This window comes from Ictalurus punctatus, chromosome 6 (genome assembly GCF_001660625.3).
Source record: "Ictalurus punctatus breed USDA103 chromosome 6, Coco_2.0, whole genome shotgun sequence".
NCBI classification, from domain to species: Eukaryota; Metazoa; Chordata; class Actinopteri; order Siluriformes; family Ictaluridae; genus Ictalurus; species Ictalurus punctatus.
In genome coordinates this window covers 2958849-2978123 of record NC_030421.2, presented here as the reverse complement: position 1 = coordinate 2978123, position 19275 = coordinate 2958849, and the positions used below count along the sequence as shown (strand labels likewise).

The following is a 19275-nucleotide window of genomic DNA, read 5'->3' as shown; positions in this document are numbered from 1 at the left end:
TCGAGATCCTTACCTTGGCAGCTATATTCAAGGGAGTAAGGCCTCACGCTTCCTGTCTCCAAGCAGCCCTGTTGAGGGGGTTCCAAACACTCGTCTCAACAGCGGTATTACAGGAATTTCTTATTCACTTATTCATTACAACTGAACATTTTCATAATTCATACACATATACCACAGAAGCACAATAAAAAACATTCACATAATCATCTGGTTCTTTTTTACCAGAGGCCCAAACTTAATTTATTTTACTTCTCCCATCCACTGCTCTCATAGAGATTTCAGTTATTTTATCCAATTATTTATCTTTGAGGTACCTCTAGGCTCGTGCACAGGGGACTGGCTCCTCCCTCCCAGACAGCAAGTTCACTACAGCAGAGCTTTGAATAAAACAGGTGTCTGCTTACCTTTTTCCTATATGGCCAGTATCTGCTGTCCATGGAGTGGTGAAGTCCCACCGGATGGGATCAATTTGCCAACCATAACCTCTCCTGGCTGGCTCGCCAAAATGTCATATCTAAAACGAATAAGTTGCTGAATTTCCTGTAGTTAGTCAGTACAATAATCCTCAATTTACTGATCAAAATGAAGCCATGAACAAGATAGATGAGAGAAGCAAAAATCCAGTTTATAGTTCAAAAAACAACATGAGATCCCCTCGTGAGATGTCCCAAAAATAATCTGAATCTAAGCAGATTCAATGCCCTATTTATACAGTCTTATCTTTAGGTTATGCCCCATTATCTCATTCTTTTGGAATACCAATATGCTTTATTAATGTCTTTTTTGATTCCCCTTAATAACTTACTTATTTTCAGCCATTGGATATCCCCTTATCTCCATGTTTTTCTTTTGGGTATTTTAAACATTTTCCAAGACCCTTACTGCTATTCCCACTTCCGGTAATCGAGCTGTGCGCATCTCATCGCCCGTTGTCCTGAACAATTTGGATATTTTCATCGCTTCATTATGGGCGAGATATATTTTTTATTAGTGCTTAATGTTACATATATTTATTCCCTAATTCTAAGTTTGTTCATATGTTTTTTGGTTCTTCTTAGACATTCTGTGAGTATATGTGTTTTTTTTTTTCAATTCTATGCTTTTTCCATGATACCTGGAAAAAGGTATTGATACCCGTTTCCTAGATTCTTTGCACATGCTTGTACATGTATTTATGTGAATATATTTTAAGTGTTACCACTACTGTTTTATCTCATTTTTGTCCTTTCTCTCTGATCTCCATCCAGCTGAACAACGCCCACCTGCAGCTGGACTCTCTCGGCTGCTCAATCTCACAGGCCTGGGTGAATATATACGCCATCAACTGGCTCTGCTGGAATGTCTCTGCTCTTCACCTGTACCCACAGGGTTTCCTTATTCTGCTACTTCTCGTATCATTCCATCGGTGACCTATGTTCATGCTTCCACTCAAACTGAAGCTCAATTTCTTCCCATAACTTCTGTGGACGGCCCGTTTATTCTTTCCTCTGATGATGACAAACACATCATGTGACCTTTCACCTACAAATTATTCTCCTACAAGACCTATTCCCTCCCCAGAGTATGTGTATGATAGTGATACTCAATAAACTACATAGTCTGTTACCCTCGTGTATTCCTGTGCCTTAATTTTATTCCCACAAGAACTATACATGAAAACACTCAGTTATTTCTTGTTTATTTAAACACCAAAAGTGTTCAAAGCCGTCATTTTCAAATATATAGTTACAAAAACAGTACATGACAATATGAGGAAGAAGCTGTGGTGAATCAGTAAAAAATCTTTTAGAAAATATTGCATGATTAGTCTAGTATATAAGAATGCTAACAATAATAATGTATGTAACAATTATTTTGCGTTTATTTATAAAGCAACAAAAGAAAAAGTCAATCTAATTATAATTTAATTTATGGTAAAAAATTAGATCTCAATCAATTTCAAACATTCCCCAGGCTGTAGTCGTAAAGTGGCAATAACTTCCAAGACACTTATCCAAACAAAATACAGTAAAACAATAAAAACTTTAATGTCTTGTCAAGTAAAATTCAATGATGTAAAAAGAACCAGTGCTCAACTGGTCACCACTGTTCCTACGTAAAGGCTGGTTCTGTAGGGGAGATCTCATCGATAACCTGAGTGAGAATTTCATCGATGACTTCGCAATCGTAATTCACCTGCTCAAGGTCCAGTGCAGGGACGAAGGTGACCAGGAGACGCGCCACTTTTTGTCGGAGTTCTCTTAACCTGAGGCTAAAAAGAAGAGAAACTCTATTTGAGTTCATGTTTTTTTAGGTCAGGACTGTGGCTAATTTTGAACTGCACACGCTGTATCATTATGCATGTGTTCTGGAATAGAGATCTTACCTGTATGTCTGTAGGTTACTGGTTTCTTGTCCAATTTTTGGTATGTCCTGTGTCTCATGCTGCTGTGTACCAAAGTCTGTACTTCTTCCAGAGTTGGAGGCTCCTGATGAAGTTGTCGCACTTTCTTCATGTGAGGAAACAGGAAAATCTGTCTGGACCCCTTGATTTTCTACACGTACCTTCGTCTTTTCAATTTCTCTCTTTACCTCCTCGAAATCTTTCTGCAGGCTCTCACAGCAGGTCAGTATATTGCACTTCTCATTTTCTAGACTGTCCACCTGTGTGTAAGGATTTTATATTTTTTTTAGAAATGGAAGGACAAAATAAAAACTGCAGCAAGAAAACATGACACGTGAAATGTTACTGTTAATTATTGCCACTGTTAATTATTTATTTGGAGAAATCTGTTTTCATCATGGTGTCAAATTGCTGAGAAGAGGACACGGTTTTGTTCTAACCTTTTGTTTTTTATTTAGAAAAGTGACTGGTAACTGATCTTCATACAACAACATCAAGAACATCAGGCTTTCGTTCACTCACCTTATCTTTCAGCTCTTCTCGCTCCTTGTTTCTCTGGTCCAGTTCCCTTAACAGAAGGTCAATCTCACAAGCCAGATCATCATCACACTCTAATGAAGCTTCCTGGCCTTTTCTCTTCCTCTCTTCTTTCTCCATCTTCAGCTCACTGAGCTCATCTTGGAGCTGCTTTAGCTCGTCTTTGCCTTTCAAGTATAGCTCTTTGTAGTCTTGTGCCTCGTCTGGGCTGGTCTGTGTGCTGTGGTGGCTGTACTCCTTTTTTAACGTGCTTTGTGTCAGCTCCAGCAATTCTTTCTTCAGCTCCTCCAATTTAGCGTGGTTCTCATTTTGATCCTTTGCCGTCTCCTCCAGGATTTCCAGCAGTTTGTCATGCTGTTTCTGGAACTCCAACACATCAAGAACTGAGTTTTCCGATATTGCTGAAGTCTGACTAACTGGAAGGCTTAGGTCTTCTGATTTTACTGTACTTTTGGTCTTGTTTCTTTCTTGGTTTTCTTCTTCTAGGATTGGTACTCTCAGTTCCTCATTACGAGACTCTAATTCTTTCTTTGTATCTTTTTCTGATTCCAAACGATTGCTACAGCTTTCTCCATCATTGCTCCACTTTTCTTTTTTCTTCCTTTCTGAATCCCCCTCTTCCTGTTTCACAACTGGGTTTTGCCGAGTCTGGGTTCCAATGCTGACTTCACTGGAGGATACAGAACGCGGAGCTGCCGCTGTTGTCTCTATGGACACAATGGTATGACTGTCAACACACTCCATCTGTTTTTCCGACTCCTCCTCACTCACATTGCGCTCTGACTTTACATTAGCAATGTTAAACGTTCCTGTTGCTGAGTTTGGCCTAGCTGAGCTACTGCTCTCAATGATCATAATGTCGTCGTCATCATCCTTTGTTGTCGTTTCATTATCTTTCCACGCTGCTTGATCACCATCAGCATCAAGACTGAATACAATTTGTGAGGAACAGACCTCAGGTGAGGCTGTGGATGTTGAAGGACTACCTGCTGTGTTGTTGTCAAAACTATCTCTAAATCTGGCTCTCTTTTTCTCTCCATTCTCTTGGCTTGGGCCCAAAGGTCTCTTGTTCCTGAAATGAAGGGGAAATTACATCATTCAGGTGCCCTTACTACCATGTTATTGTGAAGGAGCAGGAGACAGACGGAGTGATCGAGAGATGGCATTACCTTGTTGAAATATTCGAGAGAGACGTAACATGAGTGATAACTGGAATGTTATCAGGAGATCTGGAGCCTGTAGAGTCAACGATAGAGTCACACAGGTAATACTTGTATCCAATAAATATAGAAACATAATATATATATACACACAGACAAGAAAAACAGGTCCTCACCTGCATATCTTTGGCGATGGGAATTGAGGGGTGTGCTGGGCGTTCCTGGGGTGGAGCCCTGTTCAGACCGAGAGTGAGTTATACAAGCAGTTCCTCCTACACTGTCACGTACATACCTTATTGTGAGTGCGGATGTCTCTGTAAAAGAACCTGAACACAATAAACTCGCTGACTGTCTGAGATATCTGTGATAATAATCTCTTTGAAACAGTGCCTATTAATAAAAGTGATCCGTGCCTACAAAGTGCTACATTTTTGTATAATGTTTAACTGTATTTATTTTCCAGCAAGTGAGGGAGGCCTCCCTAATATTTGGACAATGCTAGACTTAAAAAAATGTAAATGTTATGTAATTTCACTCAGACTCCCTCTTTAAATTAAAATAGCTCTTATAGCATTATGCGTGCAATTACCATAGACTGCACTAAGAAGTTTCTGAAGTGTGGGCAAACTGGGAAATGAAAATGGGCGGATGCGACTCGGGTGGGAGAGCGGGATTTCCACTAATCACAGGGTTGGTGGTTCAAGCCCCGGCCCACACGCTTCCACATGAACACTGAACCCCAAGTTGCTCCCGATGGCAGGCTAGCACCTTGGTGTGTGAGTGTGTGTGTGAATGAGTAACAGTGTAAAGCACATTGTAGAACCGCTAAGGTTAAACGGCGCTATATAAGTACAGACCATTTACCATTTGAAAAATCTTGGAAATGCTGCATTAGTTCTGAAATAGACTCACGCCAAGTTTGAGCTGGTTCAGAACGGCGTCCTGTTGTTGCTTTAACAGAGCATTTTCTTTGGCCAGAGCTATGATCAACTGCCCTGCCTCTTTCTGCTCCTGCTCCATCTGAAATAGACGCACCACCACTCAGTTTATTGTTCAACCATCGCAGTCGATATAATAAAAACAAATAATAATTGTTAGTAATCATGATTATTATAGAATAAGCACTGTAACAGTAACATATTTCAGTTCTCATTAATGCTGGCAGAATAATTAACTGTGGTTCCGGAGCCTATCCCGGGAACAACGGGTATGAGGTGGGAATACACCCGGGACGGGTTGCCAGTCCATCGCTGGACACCACGCACACACACATTCACACACTCATTTATACCTACAAGTAATTTATAACAGCGAATCCACATACTGGTATGTTTTTGGGAGGTGGGAGGAAACCCACATGGAGATTAAGCAAACACACAGAATAAATCATTAAAATGCAGATTTCTTAAGGCCCGATCTATAATCACTCAGATTTCTACGGTTGCTTCGTGGCTCAGATGGAGCTCAAATGTCCGCTAGAAAATGCAGTGCATTACTGGATCTGTACGGGGAGAGAACAAAAGAAACACTATCTTGACAACTCAAGTTAAAACTTAATCCAAAGTGGACATCACCTGCTGTCTGTTCTTCTCCTTCTGCAACTTCTGATGTCTCTCACTGTTTAAAAAAGATTATATATAACATTATAAGATAAATGTTAAAAGAAATCCTTATTGCAAATAACAGGATTCATTCCTCACAGCTGTTTGTAGGTTTTCTGGTATCGTGGATTTTCATCATCCGAATCTTCAGGCTCTTCTACAACCCCACAACTCCTGATAGAACGAAGCATTCACATGAGGAAGCTGACACATATAGATTTTTATGGTATATAGCATATATATAAAAAACAAAACACTTTTGAACAAATTATCGCTGTCCGAGCTTTCCACGTGACTTATCACGGCCTCGGTTTTTAATATACGCTATATGTCCAAAAGTATGTGGACACCTGACCAATCACACCAATATGAGCTGGTTGAATATCCTATTCCAGATCTATCTCCTTCTTTGCGGTTATAATAAAATCCACTGTTTGCCACTACATTTCGGAGCATGGGGATTTGTCTTTATTCATCACAAGAGCATTAGTGAGGTCAAGGACCGATGTCGGGCGAGGAGGCCTGGCGCAGTCGACGTTCCAATTCATCCCACAGATGTTTAGTGGGGTTGGGGTCAGGGCTCTATGCAGGCCAGCCATGAATACATGTATTTATGAAGCTTGCTTTGTGCACAGGGGCAGGAACAGGATAGACTTTCTTAGGTCCAGTGATGGGAAATATTAACGCTACAGCCCACAAATGACTGTGATGATCAGGTGTCCAAATAGTTTTGGTCATATAGTTTCAACTGTGATCACAAGGGAAAGCACACGGAAACATGTACAAATACACATACACAGGCTTATACAGACACACACACCTGAACTGGGGGTCAGGGTTCATGCGGCAGAACCATTTATCAGGAAGCAATGTAGTCTCAATACCATCAGGAAGTTTTCGCCACTTCAGACATTCGTCACACTGCACCCAGCTTTGATCGGGTCGCTTCCTGAAAATCCACACAAACATACAGCTCTTTTATGCTCCAACTCACATTCTCATAAACCTCACCTAGTCGTCGTACCCCCACCCCAATAATCAACTGCCCAGTTTCAGTGAGCCTGTGTCCAAGGTAGCCTCACATTCCTGTTCTTGGCTGACAGGAGTGGACTTCGTTGTAGTCCTCTGTCGATGTAATCTCCCCCAAGTTTCGATGTGTTGTGCATACTGAGATGCTTCTGTGTATAATCCCAGGAGCTCAGCAGTTTCTGAAATATTCAAACTTGCACACCTGGCACCAACAACTACCAGTGGTCAAAGTCATCCATGCATCCACCCATTTTCCATACCGTTTATTCCACACAGGATCGCAGCCAAAACAGCTCTGAGTCTGTCGAGGCATGGACTCCACAAGACCTCAGAAGGTGTGCTGTGGTATCTGGCACCAAGACATTAGCAGCAGACCCTTTAAATCCTCTACGTTGCGAGGTGGGCCTCCAAAGACTGGACTTGTTTGTCCAGCACATCCCACAGACGCTCGATCGGATTGAGATCCGGCTTGCCTTCTTCCCATAGTGCATCCTGGTGCAACAGCTCGGAAACCGTCGTAGTACTAAACATGTGTGTAGGAATGACAGTGTAAAGCATCCACATGCAAGTCATAAACGTTGCATAGCATGCAGTATTATTTACATATTCCTAGCAGCAAAGTGCTCGCAGAAAGTGACAAAATCTGGTAAAATTGCAGTTTAAGTCCATTGCTACTTCTCTTTTATATGTTCACCAAGAACACTGAATGTGAGGTGGGATCCAAGTCAGAATGGGACACAGGTCCATTGTAGGGCACCATGCATAAATACATACAGACATACCTAGGGGCAATTTAAAAAAGTCACCAATCCCCCTACTGGCATGTTTTTGAGATGTGAGAACAGTTCAGAATCAAACCACAGACCCTGCAGCTGTGAGGCAGGAATATTTAAGCTTGTCCTGTCATTTAAGTTCAAAACATCAGTGTTTGCATGTGTTAATCTATACAATATATAAATTTTGTCACTGATGTGCCAATACACATACAACAAGTCAATATGAACTTTTTTCCCCCCTGCACACTGAGCGATTAATGCACATCAAGTATCCGTGAACCTGTAAACTTTATTTTATTTTTTTAGGATGACCACCTAAACACAATTGTGTGTGTGTGTATGTGTGTGTGTGTGTGTGTGTGTGTGTGTGTGTGTTTACTCACACAACATCTTCAACAGGTAAGCTGCAATTCGGGTTTTTCTGACGTCTATGGCGGACTTCCTTCCAATATTCCTCAAGCTTATTACCTACACTTTGTATGGTTTTCCTGCACAGACAAATAAAAAACTTTAACCAGATTTTATTATTACTTTACTTATTACATTATTACTTTGTACAGTTGTACATTGACATGCTTGGTGTGTGGCTCAGAGACTCAGAGAGCTGTGCAATACAAAACCATATGAAGATAAGGGGAAAGAGAGGAAGAAAGAGGGGAAGGGAAAGATTACTTACGAATATATTTATTTACAATAAATATATAAACTATGCAGGATATATTAGGGAACTTGTAGGTATGCCTAGTAAGTATGTAGGGAAAGTGCAGATCTTGACGGTACAGTAGATACTGGAATATGTGCATTCACGGTATGTGAACAGGATTGCAAAAGGCAGTAAAATAAACAGTATCTGTCATCTACAGGCATACGAGAGAATAATAAGCAGATGAAGCAGTAAAAAAAATACCAGTTACAATACAAAACATTACAATGCATTAGATGTAGTGGTCTATGTATTGTGTAATTCAGCCAAGGTAGTAGGAAGCAACATCCTGAGAAAGAAGACGTGGAATGAGATTTTGCATGAGTGAGGGAGCGCTAATGGCTACCCACCGACGGAAGCGAGTCCACACACCTTGGTGGTTGTGGTAGTAAGACATAAGGCACACAAAGACCAAAATTTCTCATAAAGTTATCCAGGCTCTGGATTTGATGGGGGCATTAATCCATACTCAAGTTCTCGGAGATATCATTATGGCAAACAACCTGCTTAAACAGAATCTTAGCAACACAGAAGGTAGGAAATTTAATGAGATGAGATTACAGGCTTCTGAAAGTTGATAACTGGTTACCTACATGGTTGAACTATTTCATCATTTGCTAATCAAGTAACTTGTGTATTTATTCCCAAACATGGGGGGTTGGGTTTGGTGTGGAAGGCAAGCAAAGGGGTGGGTAGCTATGCTTCAAGGCCCCCTATCAAATCCAGAGCCTTGAGAACCTAATGAAAGCTTTTGGTCTTTGTGTCTGGCAGTGTGTCCACACTTTGTGTCCACAGTTCATGAGGAGTAACTGCCACAACTACCAAGGTGAGTGGACTCTACTAGCTCTCCCTCAATCGTACAGAATCTAATTACATGTCTTCATCCTCAGGATGCTGGTTCCTAATCCCTTGGCTGGGCGTGAGTACAAGAAGGACAACAGTTTCTGGGAAAAGTGCATTTTGTGGGGGCTGGTGTCAAATCCTGTCACACCCAAACACAGTCTGGGTGGTCCGACACGTCACCTTGCCAATCTACTAACCACCAGCCCCAACTGTCTGTTCAGCTCACCATTACATGTACACTATTTAAACCATGCGTCACGCGTCTTCCCTTCCAAAACGTCAACAAGACAGATTACAGCAATAAACGATACCCACCTGTATCGGCATCTACACGTGTACAACGATCCCATTACACGTGGAACAAAGCATTCGATTTCAAATGACGGTGGTATTATTCAGATACACACCTGTACACTTCTGTATTCTCAAAGTCCTGCTTGTTGTGCATTGGTGTGAGGTAGTTACATTCTATCACCCCGATCACTCCAACTCCGGTACTGTTGGCCTGGTAACACAATAACACAAAAACTGTAAACCTTGTGACTATACGTTAGAGATGAAAGAACATAGATGTTTCCTTCGTTAAGAGTCTAAGTTTAGAGGTTTACTTCATAAAATAACTGTAGACTGTGGTGCGTGGTGGGCGGCATGGCGTCGCAGCGGGTTGCACTGCTGCCTCAGAAGCTCCGATGAGCATTTTTAAACTATACATACAGTACAACCACTAAAGACGTACTAAGATATCACTGTAGTTATACAGCGTTCTTGTTTCTTCCCTACTTTTAAGAAAGTACTCCAGATGTTTCCTATTTAAAAATACGGTGCTGTCTTTATACCTATACGTTAGGAGCTACACAAACTCCACGATCCTCACCTTGCGCTGGCAGGCGACACGTTCATAGGCTTTGATGAGGCGGTTTTTGTGGTACATCATCAATCCGTAGTGCTCTTTGCTCTTTGTGTTGTAGCCAAAGATGATTTTAATTCCCTTTTTCTGAGAGAAAGACTTAAGGATCGTGGCATAAACACACGAACTCTGTTTCACTATACAGTAACCAAACCTTACTCATTCAACAAATATGTTTATAACACACTCTAAATCGGCATCTAATATTTGTCAAAAGGATACAAGGAATGTGGGTTTGTACGTGTCCTTGATGATGTGGGCTAGGCTTTTGGCGACGAGCTGAGTTTTCACCTTCTGCCCTCGAATAATAATCTGCATTCTAGGCTTTAGGTACAAGATGCTGCTGTATACCTGATTTAAGAGAAAAATAAACACACACACATGATCAAGTGCTGACCAGCACTGTTATCTCAATGAGCTCCCAAACTGTGAAAATGGACGATTTTAATAGTCAGTTAGCCTTGGACATTATCGATATGGTCCTCTTGCATGCACGCATCAGTATAAAAGCCTGCAGTGTTCAATTTTTGTTCACGCTATAGGACGCCCAGGTTGTCTTTGCATTTTGATGGTCATCCATAAAGATTTACAACACATCTCACCCGCAGTGAATATTCGCTATCAGGTGCCGACATCCCATGCTCCGGCCCCTTGCTTGGCTCTTTGGTGTCCTCGTTAACGTCATAGGGGATCCGAATATCATAGCGATCCTTTGTGAAGTCAAATTCCAATTCATTTGACGACGTTCTACAGAAGAACAAAGCTAATTTTAGGAAACCCAGTGAACAGCACATGGCATTTGTATATAGTATGCTTGCTACACACAAATTTAAAACAACCAACTACTATATAATACTATAAACGTATCTGAACTGTAAGTGGAACGATACGATGGTATAAAAAATGAGGTCCAATTGAACTCCTGTTAAAGCTCTTCAGTATTTATCAATCATTGCAGTCTACAATGTATTCATCATCACTTCTGTAAACCGAACATGATATAAAGATCTGAACTACAGTGCCTCTGTACTCCCTATCCAGTTTTCCTTATTTCATCCCCTATTTCATTCATCGTGGTTACTTGCGTAGGTTCCAGATGATGATGCGAGTTCCAGTGGAGTTGGTGCCATATGGGCCATTGATGGCAGTGAACTCAGACAGCAGTTCTTCCTTAGTCTTAAACAGAGAATAGGTCAGGATATCTTGAAGACACTCCGTATACTCCTGTGCAACACTAAGTGAAGAGAGAAGTTAAGGACCAAACTACACAGAACTTTTAAACTCTCAGGTATCATTAGAATATTCATAAGTGGGGCCTTGATATCAGTGTATAGGGTGAGAACTTTGTCATTGGCAGTTACTGTTTTCTACTTCTGACCTTCCTTGTTCTGTATTGGTAAACAAACAGTCCTTTTCTAGCAATTTCCTGCTCAAAGCTTCTATCCGCTCATTTATCCAATCTATACTTGTTTCAGTCTCTCTACATTAGGGCTGCTAGAACTAATCGATAAAATCGATAATTAAAATAAATGACAACGAATGTCATTATGGATTAGTCGGGTCAGTGGTGTCACTGTGGATAACCCCCGCCAGTGAAAAACGCATTTCTATGAATAAAACATGGCTGAAAAATGACGTTTACTTTTATATCCTCATCTGTAAACGTTAGAAAGTCACGCCAGTATTTCCATAATACATAAAGTCTGGTCCTGACAGCGAGCGAGTCTCCGTTAAACTTCAACGAACGAGCGCGAGTCCACACCTGTGCGTCAATCAAACAGCACGTGATAGAAATGAAGCGCAATAACTCTGACTGAAATATTCATTTTGTTCAGATTTGTAGTTTGATGCTATATTTAGCATTATTTAGAAACTAAAGTAAGTGTGCATTTATGAGAGCGGTAACTGTACTGAGTTATAACATGTAATTGTATTTAAATGTAAGAAGTGTCATTTACAGAATAAAGTACAATGCTACTGTGTTCAGATGAGTGAATGTGTGTGTTATTCAACCTCTTAGCACTTAGTGAGTGCTTTTGTTTGTTGTTTTTTTTTAGCGTTTTTAATATAGTGATATAACTTCTGCTTTAAAGCTTGTGAACAATCAGTTGTTTTTTTTGTTTGTCAAAATATAATGCTAATATTTTTAAAATACATTTAATATCCTTTTCATAGCCTTCGACTTCCACAGTGTTCGAAGGACAACGTCGGCCAGAACGTGAAATAACATGTTTTTTCAAAGAAGAAAAAAAAAACAGTAAAATAAAAGTTGGCAGTTTTACCCAACTAATCGATCAATCGAATAAATAATCGACGCATTCGTCGATTTTCAAAATAATGGTTAGTTGCAGCTCTACTCTACTGTACATAAAGGATATGTCCGTTGTTGGTGAACATGACAATAGGCACTATGACATTCTGTGCTTCTATCTTGTCGAGGTAAGTCTGGGACAGGAGACCCACACACATGGTGTCGTCTTTCTTTGAGAACACGATGGCGTCCTTCCCCAAGCGCATGGAGCCCGACTTAAAACCGTTACCATAAAGACCCACTGGAACATGGCCTCTTATTGTCTGCTTATCATTGAAGCCAAAACTGAGAGAGAGAGAGAGAGAGAGAGAGAGAGAGAGAGAGAGAGAGAGAGAGAGAGAGAGAGGGAGAATGATGGGATACATGTCATTGTATAAAAAGAATTGATTAAAAAATATCATCAGTAAAGGAAAAACTATATCAGATATTATTGCATCTGCAGTTAAAGTGAGTTACTGATTTGGATGATCTAATTCCCCTCTGAAGGCTAACACACGCTTCATGAACACACTCCTACCTGAGCATTTTGTGCATCTTGTCATAGTCCATGCCATTTCCATTATCCATGAAGATGAGGCAGTCCTGGTCTTTGACTGCTGTTTTATCAATCCAGAATTGTTTCGCACTGACATCTGGGTCATAAGCATTGTCTGTCAATAGGGGGAAAAAAACAGGAAAAATCAGATACTGATCACTGATACTACCTGCCTGTTCCCCAGTTCCAGGACTGTCTGGATTCCTAGTTAGATCTGAAAAGCATATGACAAATGCAACAAACCCCAAAACAAACAAATCCTGATGCCTACCATGAGTCATGCCTGGATCTACGCAGTTCTGGTTTCTAATTTGCATAAGTTTGACCACAGCTGACCTTTTTTTTTTCTTTTTTGCCATGCTACAAATCAGGTTCTGCTGTTTTCTAAAGGAAATTATTTCTAAAGGAATGACTGAGTGACACTGTGAGAGTGGATCCTCATTTTCAGGATCAGCTTCTGACTGGGCAACTGTCATAATTCGGAGTTTACTGGAAACACACTGTATTTAAGGCCCTACCTAGGAAAAATCCAAACAACTCGGACTCAATCACCAATTACGGACCTCCATGACCTCCGCCTGGTTCCTTTACAAATTCCCAAACAACTACAAAGGTAGTACGAGCATTTGTACAGACTAAACATCGTTCAGGTTTGCCCTGTAGTGTATATGTATATATAATTTCATCTGATTACATGTCTTTTAACTAGAAGATGATGTGAATGAATGAGAATAGAATTAGGGATAGAGGTGCTAAAACAATAAAGCAGATCCTAAATAACACCAAGGTCAAACTACTCATTACTATACATGTGAATAACAGTAGGAACCTGTTCAAACAGGCATATAAGGAGTAATAAAACAACTGGAATGAATGTGACTCACCGATCAGTTCTGCTATAGCGCTGAAGGGCCCAGTGTGGCTTGTAGAGTTTGTATGCAGATAACGTGGACTAACCTTTGAAATAGGGAAACATCGCATGACAATAAATCAGTATTAATTACACTCCTTGACACATAACGTTGAATATTTGACAAATAATAAAGAAACAAGTCGAGCAGGTCGCAATGTTTCGACGGCTCCAAAGTTAAACCATTAAGCTGAAGCAGAAATCAAACAATGTGATTATTATGATTTAATAAGCCAATATTACGTAACTGGGTATAGTAATTAAATTCTGTATTAATTATATAAACATGTACATTTTGTATAAAAACAATTGTAACCTTTCAGAGCCTACTCACCTCTAAGTATAATCATAATTTGGGCATTCTGTATATCATGTATATTGCAAAGAAATGATCATCAGTAAGACTATTCTGCATGCTTGAATCCTAACACTACATATTCTACTACCAAGACTGTCCAATAACAAAATCACTTCTCATTCCTAACAGATTCTGATTGGTCAGAAGGTTGTTGAAGCATTTTCTACAACGGCAGGGCTTTCACAATACTTCTGGCCACCACAAGTCAAAATCACAGGATCAGACTGGCGGTTGTGACTCAGCTGGTAGACCAGTATGTTCACAAATCGTAGGATCGGCAGTTCGATTCCCGGCCCACATGACTCCACATGCCGAAGTGTCCTTGGGCAAGACACCGAACCTTGAGTTGCTCCTGATGGCAAGCTAGCGCCTTGCATGTCAGCTCTGCTACCATTGGTGTGTGTGTGTGTGTGAGTCAGTGTGTGTGTGTGAATGAGACACAGTGTAAAGCGCTTTGGATAAAAGCACTATCTAAGTGCGCCATTTACCAGATTAATACACTCGTTCTAGTATATCATTTCTATAACCTAAAACCTAAACCTTCCACTTAACCTAAAACTAATAAGAAATGTTATTTAATAAAGAAATATGTAGAATCAAAAAAGTGTTTATTTAGCATTTATGGAACGAGTCCTGGGTTTTAGTTCCTTGTAAGAGCGAGTAAGCGTCTTCAGAACAGAAGGCTTTGTAGTTTTCTGTCTCTCATGGGAACAAGCTGCGTGTTTTGTCTTATTAATTACTTCAAGAAAAAGAAAAAAAGAAAAAGAGAGGCTGGTGAGAGAACAACGGTTTATTGCTGCTATAACATAATGGGAAGTAGTGGCTCGGTGGTTAGGACATTGGACTTCTGATCTGAAGGTTGTGAGTTCAAATCCCAGCACCACCAAGCTGCCACTGTTGGGCCCTTGAGCAAGGTCCTTAACCCTCACCTGCTCAATTGTTTAAAAAAATGTGAAAATTCTAAGTCGCTCTGGATAAGGGCATCTGCCAAATGCCATAAATGTAAGTAATAACAGGAACCATCTTGTTTCACGGATGGTCAACAACATTAAATGTAACTATAAATGGTTAAAAATAAAAGCTCAATGTGTAAGAAGAATAAATATTTCAGGATGTGTTTGTAACTGAAAATAATTCAGTTTGGAGTGCTAATCGCTAGAGTGCTAGAGTGTTTGGAGTGCTAATCCACTAATCGCTAGGCATATCACTCCACCCAGTGACTGATCATTTTCCTGTAACAACACGCCCCGTTGTGTTTTCTTCATTACTACTGATATGCATCGCTAATGCATTCTCTTTCCATCAGGTATGTGACTGGGGATACCGCATATCACGGGCAGCATTTGTGTTTGTGTGTGTGTCTTCAAAGTTAGAGTTAAAGCCCATAGTGCAAAAAAAAAAAAATTTAAAATCCTCAAAGGGGAAAAGAAAAAAAAAGTTAATTAAGTTTAATTAAACTTAAGTGGTACAATTTACACTTTAAATCAGGGATATTACAATTTAAGAGTCTCTTATTGGTATTTACTAAAGTTTATAAGATGGCGGTGATGAATAAAACATCACATTACATTCATTTTCACATTTTGATGGGTAATAACAATGAGCTCAAGCTTGTTGAGTCGTATAAATCACACTTCCAGTGATCAGTTTCATTTCTGGTGAAGTGAAACTGAGACTCAGAAGAGGAAACCATAACGCTGAAGTTGGGTTTCAAATTACATTCCGGTCCACCTTAAAAACACCTTCTCCAGAGACACAATGCTGTCATTAAGTGGAGATATTTACGCAATAGCAGAAACTGGTGGAGCTTTTTGTACACATGAACTTCATACTTCTTTAAAGAGAAATACGCTTGAGAGACGCTAATTTTCTGTGTGTCTAAATGATAAGTGCAACGCTAGCATTTCTCAATTAACACGGCTATTGATATTACTGATAGAGCTCTGATTCTTCCTTTTAAACACATGATAAACTTTTAATTATTAATGCACTAATACAATATTCATTCATTCAGTCATTACATTTAGAGCTGAACACCTTAAATTATATATATATATATAATTATAAAGTTCAGCATTATTTTACTTTGAGTGTTATGTTTTCATTCGGTATCAATATTAAAAACTAGCGCTTGAGAAATCGGTTATCGGCAGGTACTGCCCAATTTTGTTATTGGTAAAATCCACTATCGGACGAACTCTAGTGTGGTCCTCTAGTGTGGACCCAGACTAAGCCTCGATTCCACCTGAAAAACCAGCAAACACAGATTTAACATGTTTTGGTTCCACATCATGGAAGAGGAAATAAGGAATGTTCGACTGGATCATGGAGTTCTTAAAAGGAAGGAATATATAGGTAGTGAAGATAGGGGTAGATACATCAAGCCAATATACATCAACACCAATACATCAACACCACAAGCGAGTGTAATTAGTCCAACTTTATTCTCCATAACGATTAATATTTACTTACACTTTGCAGTGTATATGGGGAGGTCCTTATTTGCCAATGATGGAGCAGTATTGAAAAAAGATGTAGAAATGCTGAATATATAAGCAAGAACATGCAAGAAGGAATCGGGCAAGATGAAAAGTGGAGATTTAAGTTCTCAGTGGAGAAGACAAAAGTAATGGTCTTTACAAATAAAAAAGGAGGGCAAGGAATGCAAGTTGAAAATAAATGGGAGTATGTTCGAAAAAAGTAGAGTGGTGAGAACATATAAATTTCACAGTTTAATGAATGTAAAAGAGTACTAAATGTGATTCGGTGTCTTACAGGTTAAAATGGAGAGCAAGTATTACAACTTTATAATAAGGTCTAAGATAGACTATGGTTGTATCGTTTATGAATCAGAATTAGACATTGCGCAAGCACATGCTTTAAAAATATGCTTTGGGGCAATCAGAACTTCCCCAGCATGTGTACTTCAGGTTGAGGCAGGTGAAATGCCCTTGTGGTTAAGACGAAGGCAAGTGACAACCAACTATTGTATCGATTTAAGGAGAGATGGAGATAACCATCTCCTGAAAAAAGGTATTACAGAAATGTTGAGAAAAGGAGAAGAGAAATAAAGGCGATTTAATAGCAAACGAAATGCAAGTGTAGGATAAAGAATTTGCAGAGACAGTGGTGTGGCCTGATAAACCAGTTTGGCTACTGGAAAAGCCAAAGGTTGATCTAGAGCTTTTAAAATTTAGTATAAAAAAAAAAAAAGTATAGATATAACCGGTGAATATTGTAAATACAACCATTATAAGTACAAAGACAGCATTTACAGATGGGTCAAACAGACGCATTAACAAACAGACGCAACGGGATCTGCGGTATTCGTCATTATATATGAAATGGGAGTCAACAAAAGAACATCTGACAGCTTAAATGTATATACAGTTGAATTATATGCTATATTACTTGCATTCGAATGGATTGAACAGACCAGGGATAACATTTTAATATGTCGCATTAAAAGAAAAGAACAAGTTATGATATGTAGACTAAGGACAGGCCATTGCAAGCTAAATAAGACTCTACGTACCATAGGAAAACATCCTACATTTCTACATTCATATGCGATGAATGTCAGGAGGAGGAGACAGTTAAATACATCGTTATGTCGTGCAGGAGATATTCACAAGAAAGGGAAGAGATGAAGGATGGGATATGAGAGTGTAAAATATTAAAAAAGTACAATAGAATGTAGAAATGTTCAAGGTTGAAAATATTTGATAAATTTCCTAAGGACTGGACTGGAAGGATGAATATAGTTAACAAGGACTATGTTAGAGACAGACAGTAGGTGGCAGTAAAGCAACAATTTGGATGTCAACTGCGGTACAAGAAAGAGGAAGAAGTAGTGCGTTTTCCAGTCTTTATAGTGTACGCCACGGGCACTTCCGCTTTATATCAAAAATATGAAAACTACACGAATATTTGAAGCCCTAAACAAATACAGGTAATGTCTGTGCGTCCCACTGCTCGTATAAAGTTTAGGAATATTTATATTTTGTGCACAGACGCTCACACGATCTATTACTTAGTAAATTTCGCCATCTACCGGCGACATACTTCCACTTGATTTGCGTTTTAAGGTGGGCTGGAACAGTTTCAATAACAAATCTGCCAACTTCAGGGTCGTAGTGTTATGACCAGAATTTTCACTTGTTGTTAAACAATGTCCTTTAGCAAAGTTATGTTACTGAATTACCTTCTGGGTGTGGGATCAGTTAATAAATAATGGCGGTGTATGTAAACATGTATATGTACCGGAGTAGGCATGCACAGGCATGTATGAACGTATATTTAATTCCACACGGACTACACATTATCCGGTATCGATATACAATACGGTTAGCGTTTAAGTTATAACGTAGCGTTTACTTACTGCGCTTAAAGGGATTCCGCGGTCTGTCTGCGCCGCCATGTTGGTAAACGTGCAGAGTTGAACAGCTCCGAGTGGGCGTGGCCGTTCATGAGTGGGCGGTACAGTCACTGAGTGGGCGGGGCCATAATCTGGGCTGCACCAATCTTTATGATGTTCGAGTTTGCGTTGCTTTTTTTTTTTTTTTTTAATTCAAAAGTATATAATAAACCAATTGTACACAAAATTCTACAAACACCTTCAGGAAAGCATTAAGAAGCATTCAACAAAACATTCGTATGTACAACCAGAGGAAGAAGTGAGAACAATCATGTACATACATATGAAGAGAGGGAAGAAAGCAAGTAAGTAAATAAATAAAGTAATAAATAGAAATTGTATAATAACAATAGTAAAATATAAAGGACAAAAGGTAAAGGGTTACGTACCATACAATTCCTATAAGGAGGAAATGCAAGCAAGAGATAACGCATTAAAAATAAATGAATGAAAACAGTAAATGAAAGGAAGATGGTTAAACCTAATCGACAGTCATTACAAAATATATACATATTTTTTTCATATAGTTTTATGTTCGAGTTTACTAGAAATTTAACAGCTGCGCTAAGTAACAGAGTGCCAAAGCAGCCGTAAAAAATCAAGGCACCACAAGTAGAAACGGTCATTTCTGGAGTAATTTTACCCATAATGTCTTTTTGAACCCAATAAATCCTCCAGTGGGTCATATCTGCTTCTGTCCCACAGTTACGAAGAGCAACATGAATATCTGTAGGCTGTTTCAGGGAGAAACTGTTTCCACTGCTAATGCTGTTCATTTCTGGAATCAGTTCGTAAAATGTCCTTG

General features: G+C 39.5%; 1 protein-coding gene across 3 annotated transcripts; it reads right to left on the bottom strand.

The window, feature by feature from the left end:
• Nucleotides 1–1661: 1661 nt before the first annotated feature.
• Nucleotides 1662–18534, bottom strand: LOC108266383 (MORC family CW-type zinc finger protein 3). 3 transcript variants are annotated; one of them, XM_053680703.1, is made up of 20 exons: nucleotides 18435–18534; nucleotides 13670–13742; nucleotides 12768–12900; nucleotides 12320–12535; nucleotides 11021–11179; nucleotides 10542–10686; nucleotides 10162–10290; nucleotides 9907–10026; nucleotides 9440–9537; nucleotides 7870–7974; nucleotides 6502–6630; nucleotides 5781–5855; nucleotides 5655–5697; nucleotides 4993–5100; nucleotides 4257–4314; nucleotides 4090–4156; nucleotides 3907–3992; nucleotides 2906–3627; nucleotides 2366–2643; nucleotides 1662–2251 (listed from the first exon to the last, which is right to left on the bottom strand). In XM_053680703.1, the coding sequence occupies exons 1-20, from the start codon at nucleotides 18471–18473 to the stop codon at nucleotides 2092–2094; spliced, it is 2943 nt and encodes a 980-aa protein (XP_053536678.1). In that variant the 5' UTR covers nucleotides 18474–18534; the 3' UTR covers nucleotides 1662–2091. The 3 variants fall into 3 exon arrangements, with proteins under 3 accessions (XP_053536678.1, XP_053536677.1, XP_053536679.1); XM_053680702.1 differs by having other exon boundaries at nucleotides 2906–3992; XM_053680704.1 differs by lacking the exons at nucleotides 12320–12535; nucleotides 12768–12900; nucleotides 13670–13742; nucleotides 18435–18534 and having other exon boundaries at nucleotides 2906–3992; nucleotides 11025–11165.
• Between the last annotated feature and the right edge of the window lie 741 nt (nucleotides 18535–19275).

Excerpts from the sequence above, each read along its gene's own strand:
- LOC108266383 (XM_053680702.1), bottom strand. The coding sequence starts at position 18,473 with ATGGCGGCGCAGACAGACCGCGGAATCCCTTTAAGCGCA. Across the intron at positions 5,101-5,654 it reads AGGAGAAGAACAGACAGCAG|ATGGAGCAGGAGCAGAAAGA; the intron begins GTGATGTCCACT and ends CGTCTATTTCAG. Across the intron at positions 3,993-4,089 it reads CTCTCGAATATTTCAACAAG|GAACAAGAGACCTTTGGGCC; the intron begins GTAATGCCATCT and ends CCTTCATTTCAG.